General features: G+C 30.7%; 5 protein-coding genes across 8 annotated transcripts; 3 read left to right on the plus strand and 2 right to left on the minus strand.

Annotated features, from left to right (window-relative positions):
• Positions 1-658: 658 nt before the first annotated feature.
• On the plus strand, positions 659-3,253 carry Rtc1 (RNA terminal phosphate cyclase 1). Of its 2 annotated transcripts, none has more exons than XM_072888209.1 (8): positions 659-934; positions 1,333-1,572; positions 1,652-1,818; positions 1,995-2,169; positions 2,254-2,404; positions 2,495-2,599; positions 2,662-2,789; positions 2,978-3,253. In XM_072888209.1, the coding sequence occupies exons 1-8, from the start codon at positions 793-795 to the stop codon at positions 3,076-3,078; spliced, it is 1,209 nt and encodes a 402-aa protein (XP_072744310.1). In that variant the 5' UTR covers positions 659-792; the 3' UTR covers positions 3,079-3,253. The 2 variants fall into 2 exon arrangements, with proteins under 2 accessions (XP_072744310.1, XP_072744311.1); XM_072888210.1 differs by having other exon boundaries at positions 662-934; positions 2,662-2,749.
• LOC140663535 (tRNA-specific adenosine deaminase 1) lies at positions 3,159-4,560 on the minus strand. Its single transcript, XM_072887762.1, is given in 3 exon segments — positions 3,159-3,236; positions 3,312-3,579; positions 3,765-4,560. Coding segments are annotated over 3 exon segments (1,014 nt in total). The 5' UTR covers positions 4,433-4,560.
• A 250-nt stretch (positions 4,561-4,810) lies between these two features.
• Mrpl4 (mitochondrial ribosomal protein L4) lies at positions 4,811-6,780 on the plus strand. The gene is made up of 3 exons (XM_072888213.1): positions 4,811-5,232; positions 5,314-5,722; positions 6,619-6,780. The coding sequence occupies exons 1-3, from the start codon at positions 4,918-4,920 to the stop codon at positions 6,759-6,761; spliced, it is 867 nt and encodes a 288-aa protein (XP_072744314.1). The 5' UTR covers positions 4,811-4,917; the 3' UTR covers positions 6,762-6,780.
• On the minus strand, positions 6,769-8,524 carry LOC140663765 (uncharacterized). The gene is made up of 4 exons (XM_072888212.1): positions 8,224-8,524; positions 7,469-8,098; positions 7,100-7,284; positions 6,769-7,014 (listed from the first exon to the last, which is right to left on the minus strand). Exons 1-4 carry the CDS (start codon positions 8,321-8,323, stop codon positions 6,967-6,969), a joined length of 963 nt encoding a protein of 320 aa, XP_072744313.1. The 5' UTR covers positions 8,324-8,524; the 3' UTR covers positions 6,769-6,966.
• Positions 8,525-10,210: 1,686 nt separating this feature from the next.
• LOC140663808 (uncharacterized) lies at positions 10,211-15,336 on the plus strand. Of its 3 annotated transcripts, XM_072888288.1 has the most exons (4): positions 10,211-10,411; positions 10,528-10,633; positions 10,710-10,983; positions 11,245-15,336. In XM_072888288.1, exons 1-4 carry the CDS (start codon positions 10,344-10,346, stop codon positions 14,253-14,255), a joined length of 3,459 nt encoding a protein of 1,152 aa, XP_072744389.1. In that variant the 5' UTR covers positions 10,211-10,343; the 3' UTR covers positions 14,256-15,336. The 3 variants fall into 3 exon arrangements, with proteins under 3 accessions (XP_072744389.1, XP_072744388.1, XP_072744391.1); XM_072888287.1 differs by having other exon boundaries at positions 10,710-15,336; XM_072888290.1 differs by lacking the exons at positions 10,211-10,411; positions 10,528-10,633 and having other exon boundaries at positions 10,845-10,983; positions 11,132-15,336.
• Positions 15,337-22,149: the final 6,813 nt, after the last annotated feature.

Raw genomic sequence — 22,149 nt, forward strand, 5'->3', positions numbered from 1 at the left:
TCTACAATAGATGTAGTAAACCTTAAGCTGTAAGAAATTAACCAATTACAATTGACTTTAGAGAAGAATAATGAATATGATTGGTTCATTTTTTACGACTTAAGGCTTACTACAGCTGTTGTAGAGCCGGCCTAATCGAATATGATTAGGCAACTCTTCCGACATCCGACTTACGACAGCTATTGTGGAACCAGCCTTAGGGTGATTCCACAATAGCTATCGTAAGTCGGATGTCGGAAAAGTTGACCAATCACAGTTGACTTTAGAGAAGAATAAGGCCGGGTCTATAATAGCTGTAGTAAGCCTTAAGTCGTAAGAAATGAACCAATCATATTAATTATTCTTCTCTAAAGTCAATTGTAATTGGTTAATTTCTTACGGCTTAAGGCTTACTACATCTATTGTAGACCCGGCCTAATCGAATATGATTGGGCAACTCTTCCGACATCCGACTTACGATAGCTATTGTGGAATCACCCTAAAAGTTGCAATTTATACACATAAAATAAAATACACATCAGAATAATCGTAAAAGTATATAGGCCGCCGCATACACTTTTACATAACGCATAATGTACATACATACATAAGGAAACTGATTGGTCTATATAAACACTTGCATAAGGAATTCAACCAATCGAATTCCTTATGTATGTGCATTATGTGTTATGTAAAAGTGTGTGCGGCGGCCTTTAGCTGACTCCCGCGCTCTATTCTTATCTTCTCTCTGTACACAATACATGTGCGCCAATACATGTGGTTAATTGATGTTATGCGTCAAAGTTTGAAAAAATGCCAGCAAAAATAAAAAACAAAGTACTTACATATGAAGGTAGTAATTATCTCAGATATCGTTTGCTACTATCTACACTATCTGGAAAACCAGTAAGAATTATAAATATTAGAACGAAAGATGACTATCCTGGTCTTAGAGGTTAGTATATATATATATATATTCTTATTGATTATACTTTTATATAATTAAAATTGTAAGTAAATATAAAAATTATATGTATATATTTATATATTTATAATTATATGTAATAAATATATAATTATGTGTAAATAAATGATTGATTTAACTTTTTTTTTTTTTTTTTTTTTTAACTCTAAAAAGTTGTACGCAGGAATATCATAAAAATAAAATAAAATTTGTACAATAATTTATTTATAACTAATTTTATCAAATAATTATAATTCATTATATAGCAAGAATTTTTTGTTTTGTTAACTAAACTTATAAACTAACAGAATTATAATCTTGTTTTTATTGATATTTAGCATTTATGTTAATTATATATATTAAATAATTATGCTAATTGTTTATGGCAGAATATGAGATTAGTTTCATTCGTCTGTTGGATAAAATCACTAATGGCACAAAAATTGAGGTAAATGAAACTGGTACCAATATATATTATAGTCCTGGTTTGTTGAATGGTGGTGAATTAGAACACGACTGTAGTTTGCAAAGAGGTATTGGATATTACTTGGAAGGAATTATGATACTTGCTCCATTTTGTAAAAATTATATTAATTTAAAGCTGAGAGGAGTGACCGATAATACTATAGGTATTATAAAATATATTATGAGCTTATACTTGTTAAAAAAATCAGAAATTAATAAAATTTTTATTATTTTATTTTTAAGATCCATCAGTAGACAGAATTCAGACCGCTGGTATACCAATGCTGAAAAAATTTCTAGCAGGCGACAATGAAGTTGTATTAACCATTCGTAAGAGAGGAGTAGCACCATTAGGAGGTGGGGAAATACACTTTAAATGCCCAATTAGTCGTAATCTTAAAACAATTCAGGTACTCTTTTGTCTTTGCATATATACAGTTTTATAATAGTAATATTGCACTCTTATGTGTTTTTTTCATTTTATACATTAAATGTTATTAAAAAAATATATACACACACACACACACACATATATATATATATATATATATATATATATATATATATATATATGTGTTACATATAGATGGAAGATAGTGGAATGGTGAAACGTATTAGGGGTACTGCATGCAGCATAAGAGTTTCTCCAGCAATTGCTAATCGTATTGTTGAATCGGCAAAAAGTGTTCTCCTCAAATTTCTACCAGACGTATATGTTTATATAGACCATTGTAGAGGCTCAACTAGTGGAAAGTCCCCAGGTACAGATAATATACATCTATTACTACTACCAATTTATTATTTTAGTTTACTATAGGTTTATCATTTGTAATCTGTTACATTAGGTTTTGGAGTGACATTGACAGCAGATACTACCAAAGAAGTATTTTTTAGTGGACAAGCATTTTCTCCATTAATGACAACAAATTCATTGCCATGTGTACCTGAAGATCTTGGCAAAGAGGCCGCAATGAAACTTTTAGATGAAATTTATAGGTAAAAAATTATCAGTTGTATCATTTATTTATTTAAATTATTTTCTACTTAATTTACATCCTTTATTTAAATTATTTTATAATTGTGTAGGAATGGCTGTGTAGACTCTCCTTTTCAAAGCATGACTGCTGCGTTTATGGCTCTTGGTAAAAAAGATGTTTGTAAAGTTACAATGGGACCATTAACTCCAGCAACGTGAGTACTATACTTAATTTTTTATTTACATTAAAAGCAAAAATATAATTATGAATTTTCAGGATACAATTTTTACGTGACTTACGAGACTTTTTTGGAATTGTATTTAAAATAGAGCCAATCAAGGAAGAAGATAAAATATTATCACAAGTGCGTTTAACTTGCTTAGGCATAGGTTACACCAATATAAGTAAACGAACTTTGTAATATTATATAAAATTTTTATTGTAAAATAAAATTATATTATCTATACATTTTACTTTTTTTACATATTCAATATTTATCAATATATAATAATGGATTTATATATTTTCGATACAAAATCTAAAGATTTGAAATGTTACGTTTATAATAATCTCATAATATGAAATTTTGCAGATGCATTGATTTACATGGCCATTTATGAAATGATTCAAGTTTTAATTGCTTCCACCTGTTTTGATAAATTAGTGACCATTGTTTCCAGTCATAATATGTAATTTTCTTTGGGTGTCTTATTTCATTATAGTTATCCTGATATTTATCAAAAATTTGCAAAAAAGTTTGCAAAAGCATTCGTCTACTTATAAATAAATTGCTGTCTTTTCTTTTTTTTGTTACTCCTTGTTTTCTACCTGCAGCTGCCACTTCTAATATGCTATACATAAAATTTCGATTTTTTTTAACGATATAAAAACAAACAATATTTTATATAAATTGTAATATTAGAAACATTTCTGATACCTAACCTGTTTCTCATAGCACACCATATAATGCTTGTTGGACAGGGATGTGACCTTTGTTCTCCTTTTTTATGCATAAAAGCAATTTTTGCTTGAAAAATCTTAGGTTTATCCGTCTTATTCTTAAACCTTTTATATAACCCACGTTCCATGGCATCTATAGAAAAAGGACAAGAACCTCCAATTGTGATGCTCTCAAACTTTATCGATGGTATCAACAATGACAGAAGCGATCCTTGTAAACCAAGAATGAGCCATCTGGAGTATATAGATAGATATATATATATATATATATATTTTCAGTTTGTAGATGTAACGCACATGATAGATCCTTTACAGCTGAAATGAGTTGATATGGTTGTACTTTGGTTTAACACAGTTCACAGTTCAGCTATAAAGAACAGATCTAATATTTATAAATATTCTTTATACTTTGAACTTACCTTGCCATCTTATCGGAACAAGATAAACTGCTTGTTGGATTTCCTCTACCTGGTTTAATACGCAATGGACCTACAGTATGATAATTGATACCAGGCAAACGAGAATCCTGTGTCTCTCCTTTGACACACTTTGCACCTGTTCTGTGTATATCTTTATAATACGATTCTGTGATTATATGTCCGTGAATATCCTCATCGACACGTCTGATCTTATGCATATGCACATTATTATCGCAAGTTTCTCGTTTAGGAAAAATAGAGCAATCTCCACAGGGCGTTTGACTTGAAAAAAAGTGGAAAGATATGCTTTTATTTAATTCAATTTTATTTTTATCATTTCGTATGAAAACTGCACTCTCAGAACCATACAAAGTCAAATCGATCTGATCGTACAAGTAACGTACAAATGCACGCCTGACCAGAACTTCCGCATGAGAGTCGCTTAATCGAGAACCTTTTTTTTCTTGAGTATTGTTGATTAATTCTGTTTCTCCTAAACATTTTGTCCCAGTGGCAAGTGCTACCAGAGACAATGATCCAACAGCGTTTTTTAAAATTATGCCAGATAATACAGTCCATTCACAAGCACTGGGTTTACCCGTTTTCTTGAAAAAATTATATTTTTCTATACAGAGCTTGGCTACATTGTCTGCGAAATCTTCCATCATTTATAATTTATAGTATGTGTGTATGTGTGTGTATTATTGTGTATAATTTACTTCTATATATAAAAAGTCTGTGATCTGTGATTGCATATAAAAACCAAAGAGTAAAAGTTTCTTTTTACTCTTTTATGAAAACATACCTAACATAACCTTCCATGCTAGTTGGAAGAAAAATGGCGGACGAGAATAAGAACATACTCACATTTAGGCTGGTTTCGTAATAGCTGTCGTAAGTCGGATGTCGGAAGAGTTGACCAATCACAGTTGACTTTAGAGAAGAATAATCGAATATGATTGGTCAACTCTTCCGACATCCGACATTACGACAGCTATTGTGGAATCACCCTAAATAAAGGCAAACGCTCGATCTATACTTTTATGTCTATGTTCTATGTCTATGGTGTGAATGGTGTGAATTTACATATGTGTATATATTATATCCTATTAATTATACATATTTGAATATAATTGGCTTTTTGTGAAAAAAAATGTCAATGATATTTCGGAAAATTGTTAACAAGTTGCAAAAAACTACTTGCCAAACATTAAAATTGAGTAAATATTGCACGATCGTAGAAAATCAAACGAAAGCTGAAGATATTACGCCAATTATTTCAAAGATACAATATGACGACGCAACTAATGTGTATCAAAAACCTCGACAAGTGTGGTTAGAAAATTTAGATACTGTGGAGGAAAAAAAATTAGGCTTGATCACTTTGCATCCACATATCTATGCGGCCGCACCTCGTATCGATATTATCCACCAGAATGTACAATGGCAAAGAATGTACCGTTGGGTGGTGAGTATAAATATAATTACCTAATTATTTGTATCTATTACAAGTGAAAATAGTATTATTTATATATTGTTTTATTTTTAGTGTTATGCGCATACGAAAACACGCGCTGAAGTCAGAGGTGGCGGTAGGAAACCTTGGCCACAGAAAGGTACAGGGCGAGCTCGTCATGGAAGTATACGTTCACCACTGTGGAGAGGTGGTGGAGTAGCGCATGGTCCTCGTTCTCCTACAACACATTTTTATATGTTGCCATTTTATAATAGAGTAGCAGGTCTTACATCGACACTATCTGTAAAACTTGCGCAAGATGATCTACACATAGTTGATGAATTAGAAATTCCAACATCTGAACCTTCTTACATAGAGCAATTGATAGAGAAAAGAAACTGGGGGCCATCGGTTCTTTTTGTAGATAGCTATGATATTATGCCCACAAATATTACGCTTGCTACCGATCAAATTAAGCATATTAATCTAATGCCTGTTTATGGTAAGTATATTTAAATAATATCATATTATACATTACACATTACATCTTGATTTTTAGATAAACTTAATTGTGCAAACCAAACTGTGTGTCTCTCTCAATATACATGCAAGTTAAATTATTACTCAATGGCTAATTTAATATTTGTGTAAATACATCGCCTATATGTTTGTATAAACCATAGAAATATTTAAGAATTTCATTCTTGTTCTTTGTTCATATGAAATTAAGTTTGAAATTTATTGAGAGAATATGTATTTATCTTACACAGTTAGATTCTTCTAAAATTTATTAAAATGTAATGTTTAAATCAAATACTGTCTATTATATATTTGTACAAACAATACGCTCATTGTTGACTTCCTTGACAATGAAAAGTATAGTATTCTAGTTTATATGCATTTAACACACAGTTTAATACATGGTTGTAGTAGTTAATTGTAATAAAACTAAAAAAAAAAATTTTTTTTTTCATACAAAAATAAATTGAAAATGTAGAATAAAATTTTTTTCATATGAGATTTTGTGTTTGAAAATTATTTTAAGATTAAAAAAATTAATATATTTATAACTTTTTAAAGCTTTAAATGATGACCTCTAATGATTTTGTGCCATACATTGTCAATGTTGGATTTGGCTACTAAAAACACTAACATTTTATTCAATAAAATATAAAATAATTAAAATTATTGAAGAAAATTAATGTAAATTTTTTTTTTCTCTTAAGAATCATATTTTTGGCATACATATACTAATAGTAAAACTATGAAATAAGTTTGGCAATGTGCAATGTACAAAGCCATTGAAGGATATAGTACGATTATTGTGATTTATTGTTACACATTTTCTATTATATATAACTATATGAAATCTTATAGTAATATTTTTTTTTTGCACAGGTCTAAACGTGTATAGCATGTTGAAACACAATACCCTGGTACTTACAGAGAAAGCAGCCAGATTGATAGAAGAAAAACTGCTTTATCAATTACATAGAACAGATTTTAAATTATTAAATCCATTCAAACTTAATCAAAAATAAAAAACTGTTTTTAAAGAAACTTGTGTATTAGTTTTCATATATATACAATTATTCATGTATGCATACATTTTGAATATCTATACTTACAATACTTGTGTGTTAACAATGTCATTTTAAAAAGATTATCACATAAAGTAATCTAATTATTGTCATATTATTCATTGTAACAATTTTCCATATGGTTTTCCAAGGCTTTCCATCTATATCATTTCCTCTTTAATATTGGTACACTTGTGGATTTTTTAAAAAGTGGCTAAAATTAAAAGTTTTTAATGATATTAAACATTTCAGTATTCTCTTATTTTCTCTCCTCATTAATATTCTGATTTGCCACATACCACAGGATGTGGATCTGTACCAAGCATTTTTTCCCGTACAGCCCATCTTACTTTTGAATGTTTTGTTTCTCCAGGGAAAGAAATCTGTTTCCATTCCTGTTGATACTTTTGATAAAGAGCAACAGGATCACATTTCTTGTTAACGACCTTTTGTGCTTGTGGTTGCAATCTCCATGGTCGAATAACTAAATATAATCAAAGTTTGAAACTTGTAAATAAATATAACGTATGTGTGTGTGCGTGTGTGCGCGCGTGTGTGTGTGCGTGCGTGTGTATATATACATTAAGATATAAGTGTATAGTTTTAAACATATGCGCAGATACACATAAGCACGTTTGCGCGTATGGGTATGACAATGTATAGCTTACACGATTTATGTCTGGAATTAATGGATGATCTTGTAGATAAGGTACTTTGTGTACGTATATTTCCACTTGTATCTGGCGCTACATTCTTTGACTCTGATCCATTTACATAATTTGATAATCTAGATTTACACACTGATTGCTCCAATACTGAAGTTACTGGTTTTATTTGATTTTCTACTCTTAAATTAAGCCTGCATTCCTCCATCAAATAACTTTCTTTTACTAAACATTTGGAAGCACTTTGTCTACTCTCACTTTTTGAACATCTATCAATCGAAGAAGGTTTAGTTTTAAAATAATTTTGTTTGCAGCTATCAGATTCGATTAGATGAACATTTTCTTTCTGGTATTTTATCGTTGATAGTTTTTCATCTGATTTTATCCCAGTTGGTTTAGTATGTTTTTGGATATCTTCCATCGGAATGCATTTTATCCTAACTTGTACTAATGATTCATCATCAAAAGAATTCGAGGATTCAGAAGGAACAATATTAATTAAGGAATAATCTGTGCTCTGATGCTCGGAAGCTTCTTTAATCAGAGACTGTTGTTTATTAATTATTTTTGTTTTAATCTCTTCTTTCCGTTGTTGTCTTTCGTGTTCTTTTATCTTTCTGTAGAGCTTTAAATCTAGAAAATCATTATAACTTATAAGGAAGATATCTTGCGAATATGTATCAATTTTATTGCAAGATTAATTCTACCTTAGGAATATAAACAGACAGATAAAAAAATTAAAATATCAATGCATTTACCTTTCATAAAAGCTTTTAATTGAGCCGCCGTAATACCAACGAATCCTAACGAATTCAAAAGAACGAGAACTTCTCGTGGATCATCTTTAATCTCCGACATAGCACATACACACTCTCTCTGTAACAATTTGAAAATTTACTACAATGCTTCTTCTTTTTCTTCTTGAATTTCCGTTTACTATGAAATCAATTACAAAACACAGTATATGCTTTTATCAGAAAGATTTGTGATATATTATATTATATGCTACATTTTTTCTTAACTGTTTCAAATAAGAAAAACGTTAAGAATCAACTATGTATAGTGCTGCCAGCTGCCAGCTAACGCATCACGCACGCGTAATAAGGCTGGGTTTCACTTAACATTTGTCGAACATTGAACGACTAGTGATTGGCTATCAGATCAATCAGATGGCGGATTTTTAGGGTGCCATTACATGTAGCGCGGAAACGCGGAAAGAATAATAATAACTAAAATCCGTGTTTTCGTCGTTTCTTCCTATTTGAGAGGATCCATTTGAGCGGAAAAGCGAAATTTTTGTGTGTGTGCTATATAGAAGTGTACAGAAAATAAAAACGAGGTTATAATGAACGGTCCAGTAAGTATTTGAGTATTTGTTAGCTAATAAACATAATAACTTTGTTCATTTTGCAAAAAAGTTTTTGTATTTTCTACACTGAACAAGACATTTGATACACACGTTCGTTCTGCAAATTAATTTTTCCTCATATCACATAGAGCGCAATTTGCGCGGAAAAGCGGGACAATGGTCGGTATTCATAGTCCGATCTTATATTTAAGACCATCTTAAGATCTCGTTCAACCAATGAAGTAGCCGCATAGCATGATTTTATTGGTTGAACGAGCTCTTAAGACGACCTTAAATATAAGATCGGACTATGAACACCGGCCAAATATGATGATAACTAAACAGTTATATATTCTTTTATTATTAAAATTATGTTGACTTAATTCATTGCAATTTGTATTAATATATAAATGTTTATTTTTTCAGCTCGTCTATTGAATACAAACATTTTAATTAATAAATCTCGCTAAACATTCTTATTTTATAATTCCTCATTCCGCTTTTCCATGTAAATTGTGCTCCATGCTCCATGTAATATAAGGCAATCAAAACGAACGGAACGGATCGCAGAAATCTAGTAATTTTGTCTTCCGCGTTTCCGCATTACGCGTTTCCGCATTACGCGTTTCCGCGCTTCATGTAAAGGTCATTTTACATTAATTGCATCGCAGCATCGCAAGTCATGTGATCTAATCAGCGTCAAGCTAGCTTGATGCTGATTGGATAGTACGGCGCTTATGACGTTTGCGACACTGCGATGGGATTAATATAGAATGACCTTAATGGCACTTGGCACCCTTAAACTCTTAATTGAAACTCTAGCAATTCTTTATACAATAGCCAATTACTACATTCGACAATGTCGACAAACGTTAAGGCTGGGTCTACAATAAGTGTAGTAAGCCTTAAGCTGTAAAAAATTATCCAATTACAATTAACTTTAGAGAAGAATAATGAATATGATTGGTTCATTTCTTACGCCTTAAAAGTTGGTAACTTTGAAAAAAAAATCCAATTCACTCCATTTTCACTTCCGATGGAAACTGGTTACTATATTTAATTCGCTCCTAATTGAAACCAGATTGAAGTGCTCGGTGGAAACTAGACCATTGGGTGTGTTCAGCAGAAATAGCAAATCAGCGAGCGCTTAGTGATTCTTTATTGTGATTGGTTTCTGCATTTAGATCCAACAAAGATCTAAATGTAAGAAACAATCACAATAAAGAATCACTAAGCGCTCATTGATTTGCTTTCTCTGCTAAACGCAGCCAATATATAAAGGTCATTCTACATTAGTCGCATCGCAATGTTGTAAATGTGTCATAAGCGCCATACTATCCAATCAGCATGAAGCTAGCTTGACGCTGATTGGATCACATGATTTGCGACGCTACGATGCAACTAATGTAAAATAACCTTTACGGAAAAGAAAACATTTGTCTGATTAAGATGTATTCAACTTGCATCTGTGAATTTGTTCACAAATTACATACATATTTTATTTGATTTTACTGAAGGATATAACAACTTATGGAAAACTACGTGAAGAATGTCAATAATGACTTCCTTTCACAATCTTATTCTCAAAGCATCGAAAGGTTACTTAATTTTCATGCATATATATATATATATATATATATATATATATAAAATAATGTGTGTGTATATGCGATTATAATTATCTTTAATAAACATTGTTGTATTTTGTATGTAGGATTACTGGAACCAAAGATCACATCTTTAATTTTCAAATACCAAAAAAGCTTTTGAAAATTAGAGAAAAAGCTTGGGTTAATTTGTTTGGCAAATATTCTGAAGAGGTATTTTTTATTCCTTTATTAAATCATTTTTGATACATTTACAATAATTGATAGAAAATTTATATTTTACTTTCAGATGTCTGATGATATAGAATTAAATGTTGATACTTTAGAGCCCGATGAAGATGAAATAGAAAAGGAAATTTGTAAGGAAGAATACAGTTGTGAACATCTTGTACGAATACCTATGCGCAAACCAGCAACCATGGTACAATATTGGATAAACACTGGTAATCAACCCTATAAAGCGCTTATAGATGAGAATGAATCGTCTGAAATTGGAGCTTCTCTAAGCGAGAAAGAGATTACACTCTCGTTATATTCATCTGTTTCAAATATAATAAATCAAGGTAATAAACAGGAATATAAAAGTGAGTCGTCCTACAGTTCTGTAAACACTGCGGCTTATATTTTATCAAATACAAATATTACAAATAAAGCAGATACTATAGCTATTATAAAAAGTGTAAAATGTGACAAAAATATTAATTTTTCAAGGAATATTAAAGATGCAAAAGTTACATCCGATAATAAGATTTGCTGCGTAGGAAATACAAGAATCAATTGTACAACAGACAATGATAATAGCAATGTTAATACTAATATTCCAGATATTGAATTGTGTTCGATGTCAAAAGAATATGTAGCATCAAAAACACGCGAGCAACCGACCACTAACATAGTAACAACATCTGGTAACACAATGCAGCTTAATATGCATTCGCAGAGTTGTGAACATATTGATAAGATGAATGTGCCAAGTACCAGCCGAAAAGGTTTAGACATTCAAAGTAGAGACAACACTGTTCGGCAATTTGACGAAACATCGAAACGATTGACTGAGGATGGTGACAACAACGGCGCTTCGAATCAAGACAAAATGTTAGAAAAAGACTTGGATACTTCTAATGAGGAGGGCGGGTCAGAAAATATTACGCAAGAAATTATTACGAGAGATACGAGTTTAACAGCTTTTTATCGTAAGAAATTGTATACAGGTAGGAATTCCCCTGTAGATTTAACGCAAACTGAGAGACACAGTATAAGTAGATTATCTGGGGCAAAGCAAAACTTACATCCAGCTTTAGATTCTGATTGTACAATTAAAAAGGAAACATTATTAGTTCACAAAGGCAAAAGCAAAAATTCGTCATCTTTTGAAAAAACGAATCTTGGTTTAAAAAAAATGAAAAGAAAAAAAAGAAGAAAACGTTATTCTATTTCTGACAAAAATATTACCGATACCAGTGATGAATTGCCAAACACTAACAAAATTCAAAATTATATTATTGACAGTTCCATCAAAATTTCATCGGACCAAAATTTCAGTAATTCAGATAAACAAGATGATATTTTGCTTTCAGAGCACAATAATGCAAATATTTTTGTGAGAAAAGAAAGATGTAAGGAAGATTTAGTTTCCTTCAATATAAATCCTGTAGTTCTTTTGGAGCGGATTGCACCTTCCTTTAAACAACACGAATTCAAATCTTCCAAGAATAATCTTACGCGAGAAAGCAACGTACACAATAGACATTTATATAAATCTAGTAAGTTATATACTTGTGAAGTCGAAAATGTAGAATTAGAAACAATAGATAGCGACAACAGTACCATTCTTGTTTGCCAATGTAAAATAAATGCTCAGCATTCTGGTTCATTTTCAAAAGAGAGTGATTGCTCTCTTAATTTGAGACTAAATATCGAAGACGATTTTTCTGCTTCAAATACAGAAGAGAAAGATAATAGACTATCAAATTTAATTAATACTGATGTCAGTCAGAACAAAGAACCATATACTACTACATTAGGAGAATTATCTCCAAGCTTATCTCCAGTAAACGAAAATTGTAAAAATGTTAGATCTCGAGAAGTTAAAATTATAGTAGAACGATTACCATCATCAGCAATGGAATCGCAAATGTTGAATAAAAATGATACTGTCCGCAAAAAGAATATATTAAGTAAAAAATCTAAAACACTTTCTTCTAATTCATATAGAGCGAATAAAATAGGTAACGTGACATCTCGAGAAATTAAAGTTATATTGGAACGATTACCAGCATCGGTAAATAAGAATTCTACAAATAGAATTATGAAAACCGAACTTTCGAATAAAAGTGACGTCGCAGTTGACTCCCAGCAGCAAGAGATATTAAGTAAATTTAAAACACATTCTTTTAATACATGTGGAATAAACAAGACAGATAACGTAAAACTTCGAGAAATTAAAATTGCATTAGAACGATTACCTTCACATATATGTTTTAATAATACAAATATTTTTGCTGATAAAAACATAATTTCGGAAAATACAAACCTGCTTAATAATAAACGAAAACGTCGATTTGAAAAAATGTCTAAAATTTCGACGTGCGAAAATGCAGAGGCATGTATTGGAACAGTTGACAAAGTTGATAATAATTATTCATTTAGAACACGTACCAAATCTAAGAAAAATAATGATCCAAATATAATTGATATATCGGATATTGTTGCAGAACATCAAATGTTTGACAAGATAGAATCTGAGTTTCCAGTTCAATATAAAAATGATAATAAAGTGAGCCAAGATAATTGTACTAAGTATTCAGTTTTAACTTTCACGTCATCGGATGAAGATGATTTTGTTCGAATGATACAACATCCTAAAAAAAGATCAAAATTAGACGAAACAAACATCACTGAAAAGAATTTGTGTAATGAGACTAAATTTGTTGCTACTAATAAGGAGAAATATTATTATAACAGAAACTTAAAGACAGTGATATTTTCTTCAAAAGAGCCTAAAACAAAAAGAGAAACTTTTGAATCAATCAAGGAAAAAAAAGGATCAAGTGGAATGGAGATAAAATCTTTCGATAACAAAACTACCTCCTTAAAGATGCGTGAAAATGAAAAACTTTTGTTTTCCCCAAATGAGAATGACAATGATAGCGTCGCTAAAAGTAGAAATTTAGATAAACGAAAGAAAAGAGCTTCTTTTCTTAATTACAACAGAAGCATAAATAATAATAATGAAAGATGTTCGAATGCAATAGTGAAAAGGAATGGGCTAGATCGTAAGGATGTCATGCATGGCATAGTCTTCCAAACGAAAACTTTTTATTCAGACTCCTCAGATTCTGAAGAAAATAATAGTTATATTGCTCCTATCCGTAAGGCATACAAAAATTCTTTCATACATCATAAATTGCAATATCATAATCATGCCAATTTGGAAGAATTCTTTAATGATTCTATTACAAACAAATGCAATAGCAAACACTCAAACTCATTAAATTCTTCTTTTGAGAAGCATGATGTCGCCAATCGAATGCACAATATAAAAATTGGAGTGGGATCAACCAGTAAAGAAGCTAAAATAAACAAATCTTTATTGGATAATGAAGAATTTCGCAATGATATTAATTCAAGACTTAATAATACAAGAAAAAATACGTCTTCAAGTATTTCCCTTGGAAAAAATAATTTTAGCAGTTTATCAAAAAATAAACAAATCTCTAAATCTGACAAATCTAAGAATTTGACAGCTATTCAACAAGGCGATGTTAATTCAACGAAATTGTTAATGTTTCAAACTAAAACTTATTATGACTCTGATTCGAACGAATCTTTATAGCAGTTTTCAAAGATATGTAATATATATAATACTCGTGGTTGTATAAAATATGTACATAGACAGTAGAGAGAAATATATATGAAGTGAGATAAAAAAAAAAATTGTACGCTAGGCAATCGTGTATCAAAATAGTAAACCCATATTAACAGAGAATGTATAAAATAATCTCAATATATTGTTTATACATATATATTTATATGTATGCGCGCACGCGCCCATGTATGTGTGTGTGTGTGTGTAATATATTTACACACATGTAGCCAGATAATACTAAATAAGTATACGATTGCATATTAACAAACATTAAAAGTTTAATCGGTAGAGTAAAGTAAAAGTATTTTTTTCATCTACTGTAAAATAAAATTTTTTGAAAAAGTCAAAGAATTATAGTATTAAATATATGTATAGACGATATACATTATTATTATTTTTTTTTTTTTTTTTTTTTTTTTTTTTAAGAAAAGTCATCAGAAAGTTTTGTATATACATATATACATATATATATATATATATATATATAAATGTATGCATCTAAAGATATAATACATAAATAATTTGTTTATTTATTGTAAATAAATATATCACGCCCACATGTACATACAATTATATATAAATAGTAAGTGAAAGTTGAACTGTATATAACATTATTTGTATCTACTTGAAACACTTATGCGCGCGCGTGCGTTAGATGCTGGTAACATAAAAATGTATACCATTATATCATTGATAAGATTTAATATGTCATCAAACTCGGTTATCTTTTCATCTCGAATATTTCACTTTTTTCATAATTGCATTTTTGTAAATTTTATAAATATTATATAATGTATTGAAAAATCTTTTATTCGAAAAATATCTTAACATTTTGGATTATGAAAGAATTCTTAATAATTTGCAAATTTGGTCAGTTATTTGTTATTGATTATATTTTACACATAATATTATATTTTATATTATTAAAACACATAGTACGAGAAAGCTAACATATAGTTATAAGCTACTAGTATAGTTATATGCTGTTTTCTGCAAAAAATTGTGAACAAATAAAAAGGATACTTATGAATATATATACAAAGAAAAAGCTTCGAATACTTTTTGCAACGAGTAACGAAGATTTCAATTTTTTTATCGCGTTTAAATGCATCATATAAAAAGGAACATAAGGGGATATTGTACGCAAACTCAATTTATAGATTTTAACACCAATTTCGAGGATGCGAATAGAACTCGTAGATCGTTTCAATATTTCGTTTTGTAGCGGTTTAAAAAAGTTTTTTGTTATACAGCCAGTTTAATATAAATGATTATCATAATTATAACTCAAACAGTTCATAATTTGTATTGTTCACATGAATATGTTACGTAACTGTCGTCGAAATCGTTATTGCTTATTTCGAGTAAAGAAAAAGCTAAATTTTTAAATAAATTAATATAAGCAGGATTCACACATTATAAATTAAGCATTTAAAATATGTACGATATATATCGTATAACAAAACATTTTTACACATTATATAATATCGTATATACATATTGTATATATACCAACAGCGAGCAAATTATTCTCTTCTTCTTATACTATTAGTTTATATTTTTTAAATAAGAAGGATGATTATATCTTATCGTACAACAGTTATGTATTTAATTGAAATGAATATGTAACTTAATTCAAAATTTATTAGAATTCGAGTCAAAGTTTAAAAAGAGATGGAAAGATATACACACAGATATTTACAGATATTATATTAACACATGCACACATGTAGTTGAAATTTTAACTTCAACTTATTTAAAATATTTCGTTAATGATATTTGTATAGTATATACACTATCTGATATACATATTTAGCATTTGTTTAATTTTTTAAAAGTAGTTTATATTACAATGATACTATACATTCTCTTTCTTTCTGCTCCTTCCCTTACCCAAAATTTTTTCCATTTTCTATATAAATAATTCTTACAATTAGTAACCGCTTTGCAATGTTTTGGTGACAACTTCTTTTATATATTCAATTTTTATCTTATCTTTCATATTATTTTTAATGACATTTTCTCCTATATTTAATTTTGATACGAGAAAAACGATTAAAGTCAATATAAATTTTTTAAAATGATTTTCAAGACAAATAGCTGAAAACAGCTATTTGTTAAAACTTTAGATAAATAAAAATACAATACCTATAAATTATTTTATGAATTAAAACTGTGTTTTAATATGTATATTTTGATATCCGCCAAAGAGATACATTATTAAAGGAATAAAGTTGCACAAATGCACGGAAATCAACAACAAAATTCATAATTTTCTTATACGAAATATTTAATTTATAATATACAATAGTATTTCATGAATTATTTTTTTTTTTTTTTAGTGAGCGCACTCGAATAATAAAGTTAATTCCGTATATACTTCGTAATATACTTAAATATGGATCGTATTGTCTGTAGATAATTCTTTCTGAGCACAATCAGAGAATAAGAAAAAAAATAAGTAATTAATTCAAGTTGGCGGAACACCAGTGAGACAATGCTCTCGCTTAGTTTTTAAAACACGAAAAAGAAGACTGCTGCCATAAAGAGGAGTGTTACGAGAGAGAGAGAGAGAGAGAGAGAGAGGGGGGGGGAGGGGAAGGGGAATAGAAAAAATGCTCGATGAAAGCAAAAATATCGGTGCTGAGGGGCACCCTTTTGTCCTAGCTGGCCTCAAGAGTGACCATAAACAAAAAACGCGATGGCGCGCGAGCAATTTCAGGTTTGTTCGGCCAAGTGCGTGCACTCTTTACTCGAGATATGCTTTGCGGTGCGCGTATATGCGCATAAATTCCATTGAAGAGCATTTCGCGAATCTGTCGAGAGGCGTTTTGTTTGCGCCATCGGGGCGGAGAGAAGGCCGGTCTTTTCAACGATAGTTGATCTCGAATCTCGAGAGAATTGTTAGCACGATAAATCGCATCTTGCCTGGTGGTTGTTTCCACTTTGTGAAATGCATGGTGGTCGCTAGTCGCATATACTTGGTACAATAAGATATACCATAATTGTTTTTCTTCTTATTTATACTTGATTTCAGGTAGATAATCGTTTAATTATTCTATATTTAATCCCGATTTAAATAATCACCAAATGCTACGCATGACCATCATCCATCATAATCACTATATGTATATATGTACATATTTGTTTCACAGAACTACGTTCATTTGGCGTCCGCAACGTTCATGGAATCATATCATCCTTGTGTTAATTGAAAGTTAAAAAGCAAAAAGAGATTATATATTCGCCAACGTGTTATATATTCTCCATCTCTTTTTAAAAATATAGCCTTATTAGATGATCTGTTTTGTCGATGTTCCGATGCATCGAAATCTTATATAAATTTTATATAAATAGTAAACAAAAATAAATTTGCCGACTAATTTATTATTGACTTAACATTTTTCGCATATTCTTTTGACTGAGAATGGTAAATATTTATTAAATATATTGTATATGTTATTATGCGTCACATAATTAATTGTGTTTATTTTACATTGTTGAAGTAATCATGATACTGTGTGTGTGTGTGTGTGTGTGTGTGTGTGTGTGTGTGTGTGTGTGTGTGTGTGTGTGTGTGTGTGTGTGTGTGTGTGTGTAGTTTATTGCACATATGGTTTTTGACGCGAAACACAATCATATCTTTTGTTCTAGTATAAGTACATACATACATTATTATTTCATATTTTTGTAATTTCTATTGTTTGATATGTTTACGTTATAATAATCGCGTTTAGATGGATGTTTTGTTTTTTGTTGCGCTATAATGTACGAGATAATGTTATCGAAATGCATATAGTAATGTCACACACACACACGCACACACTTTACGTATACAAATGTATAGAAATTATCTAACGTATATGAGTTTGAAATAATTTGAGTGTGTGTGTGTGTGTGTGTGTGTGTGTGTGTGTGTGTGTGTGTGTGTGTGTGTGTGTGTGTGTGTGTGTGTGTGTGTGTGTGTGTGTGTGTGTGTGTGTGTGTGTGTGTGTGTGTGTGTGTGTGAGGGAGAGAGGGGGGAGGGAGAGGGAAAGAGAGGGAGAGACGTATACCATCCAAATCCAAATCCAAGATCCAAGACCCAAGACCAAGAGGCGACATATGCTAGTCGTGTGCGTTACTAAATAGGTTGGCGTCGCGTGTCAAAGGGACGTCACATGCGATGCTCTCCCTTCTCGCCATAGTTCTCGCGCAATTAGCCGAGCTAAATGCCGCCACACTTTACGTAATCACTCTTCTGTTCCCGAACCCGCTTATCCTTTCTGACATAAAACTAACAATAAGAACAAAAGAAAAAAAAAAGGAGAGTCACAAGTCCACGATGTCTATGATGCATCTGTGTTTTAAGTTGTAGGTATATCTTGATTGCGAAATATGATAAATGTAGAACATATTTTTTTCTTTCTCTTTTCTTTTTATATGTATAAAAGAATAATAACGGTATATTATTAGCAAATATGCAACAATCTGGATGTTGCAACATTCTTTCGATTTCTAAATAGATTCCGCGAAAATCTATTTAGAATTTACTGGATATCTGTATTTTATAGTCTTTCATATCTAATTGTAAATTCAAATCTGAATGCTGCATATTTATGTTAATATCATATATTGCTGTTATTATTTTTTATTGTAGAGGCAGATACAGAAAAGAAAGAGAGGGGTAAAAGGGAGGGGGGAGGGAGAAGGAGAAAGAGAGCGACCACTTCTTTTTCTCTTTCCGCCGCTTGTCATGCTGTTTAAAGTTTGGACAATGCCTAGAAACGCGTCAGCAGGTTTGAGTTACATACGTATACCCAGAACTTTCGAGTGCTGCCGTAGCTTATTGCCGAGCACGAAGTCGACTGCCTACCTATCTTCTTGATCTCTCTCGAGAGAAAAATATTTAAATGCTGCAGTCGTGACACGTCGCACTTCGAATTTAACACGTCATAGCGCGAGAAAAAGGAACGTTAAAACGAGCCTTATTTGAATTAAGAATCGGGAAAAACATGTTCTTCGAATTTGCATTACAAAATTAATTTCTGTGAATTATTGTTTTCTAAATCTTAATTACAATAATCAATGTTTAAATAAACAAAAATTACATAAATTAAATAAAATAAAAAGTTGAAGTGAAAAATGCACTGTATTGCTCATCGTGAAACTTTACAACTTCTATGTTTTAATTATAATTAATTACAGGAGGTTTTAAGAAATTTGATTTATAATATTATATTTCATATTACAAGTGTAATAAGTATAATTTTTACTTACAGTTGCATATATATGTATACACATATTTATATACGCGTGAATAATTTAAATAATCTATTTTTTTTTTTTCAAATGCGAGAAATTTTTAACAACTTGTATCAATGTCATTAAGCAATGTATCAAGGCTATTATTTTTCGAATATTTTGGCTCAAGTGCTAGATATCATATACATACAAAGATGGAGCGCATTAGCTAGCAGTTTAGATGAAAGGGGACCCGATATTCGCGGTAAGGAGAAACCTAATCTAAACAGAGAAAATCAAGGAAAACTATAAACTTTAGTTAAATTCGGCTGAGCCGAATCGGCGCACAGATGTATAGATGCGTGTGAATAAGGTCGTAAGTACTTATACATAGATACAGATACACGCACATAACGCGTTGAAGGAATTAACCGAAGTCAGTGTATTACCCCTTCCCCTCCCCCTCCCCTTTACCGCCATTATCACTCGCCCCTCGCCCCTCGCAGAAGGCTCCGTCTACTTTTGTCTATGTGCTAGATGCATTTATGTATATTTAACATGGCGGCTGTTACATCATGGCGGAGAAGATGATTCTCAAGGTATGTACTTCTTTTTTTCTTTAGAATATATCGCTACGAAATCAATTGCATTGTCTTGAGTGTACGACGTTGGATTGCAATCAATATTTTCACAATATAGCGTCAATATAGCGGCATTGTTCGCCCGGCACGGTCGAGTTGCGCGAATATGCTTCACGTAAACTAAGGGATTCTTTTTTCTTTTTCGTCCCCATTATCGAACAAAAAAATGTTTTAAATTGATTTTACCAAAAATTTCTCACAAGATATATAGCAAATTCTGAAAAGAAACTGAACAAAATAAAATTGAATAATTATCAAGAAAATTAATATTAGTCAAAATAACAAGATAATAAGATGAAAGACAAAAAGAAATGTTAAATCACAATATTATATATGTATATTGATTTTTAATCTTTTCTGGTTTAATATCTATCAACTCGTTATTAATCTTTTGCGATTTTAACTATATAACGATGTATTTATCGTTGAAAAATTGTGTACATAAACATATACTATATAACTATATAGTATATAACACATATGTATTCTAACGTTTTACTCAAACTCACCGTTCGTAAAGAACAAGAAAAATATTCGGACAAAATTGTAAGCGCCTAGAAAAGAAAAACGTACAAGAATCGGTCGTTCGACTCCAATTTAAATAAATCGTTGCCAAAATAAGCGTACAGAGAAGCGTCTCCGTACTGGATCTTATTAGCTTCCTCTGTAGATCTTTTTGCGAAGGTAAATATTTTTTGAAAAAGAGAATAAGGCGAGCGCGAGTAGAGTTCGGTTGCGGATTTCGAGAAGGAAAAAGGTTGTCGTGTGTGGATGGGACTCGAGGGACTGATCCGATATTGATTGTGGAATTTCGCAAGGGACTGCGTCTTTCCCAACGTTATTCGTTAGTAATTAATATAGTGTGAGCGAGGGACTGTTCCTAAATAGTGCAGTGTCGCGAGCGAGGGACTACTCCGATATTCGAGTGACTTTGATTTTTATGTACGAAAGATTCGTATGTATAACGAACATTGTTTTCGTCTGATCAGGTTTTTTTGTTTGTATTAACCTCAGGATAACGCTAATTAATATTAAACCATATTAAATTTAAAATTGCACGCTAGTCATTATTTCATTCCTTTTCCGATTTCTATTATACGCGAAAATTGCCGATCACTGACTCAACCATCCTTACAAAATGATACAACAACTGTCGCAGTATATTTATCTTTTTGAAAAAAAGATGAGGTAATTATTGTGTTTCGTTCATTGTCATATATGTATAATAAATTGAGATTTATATAAACATATATATTGTATATATATATATATGTATGATGGAAGACTTTTTAAATACAATATATATTCAAACATCCACATAGATTCAAGTATTTAATATTGTACATATGGAAGTGGCGGGATATTCAATAGATAAACATATACATATATTATTTTTAATGAGTTTTTTATTTTGCAACCTATAAATATTTGTTATATAGTTATTTATTGTTTTACATATTGTTTGACTAAAAATCCATAAAATATTATCGAGATTTTAAAAAGTTTTTATTCTGCTTTTTAATCAATTTTCCTAGCTTTTTAAGACATTTTCCTATAGCTTCGTCGTTTTACAATTAATGAAGTTTCTTTAGAATTATTAGGTTCTACCCGGATTTTGACACTCCGAAATTTCTAGGCCCTCAATATAAGCGTGTGATTATACATTACATGTATTAGGGTATTAGAGAAATGAGCGAAAAAAAACAAAGAAGCAAATACTAGAATTAACTTTAGGCGATTTGGCATGACGATTATCGAGAAAAACCGCTCCCTGTCGTTCTTTTCCTTGTCATCTTCGTTGCTTTGATCACACCGGCAAAGTTCATGAAAAATTTTCCATGCATATTCAAACGCATTTGTCATTCACCATGAAAGGTGATTTTTGTGGTTGATAATTTATACATTGCACTTTAAGTCGTTAAAATAAATGTCTAATTGTATAAGATGCAAAAAAAAATTATCTAAAAGCATAATGGGTAAAGAAATTTAACAATTAA

This window comes from Anoplolepis gracilipes, chromosome 3 (assembly GCF_047496725.1).
Source record: "Anoplolepis gracilipes chromosome 3, ASM4749672v1, whole genome shotgun sequence".
Taxonomy (NCBI): domain Eukaryota; kingdom Metazoa; phylum Arthropoda; class Insecta; order Hymenoptera; family Formicidae; genus Anoplolepis; species Anoplolepis gracilipes.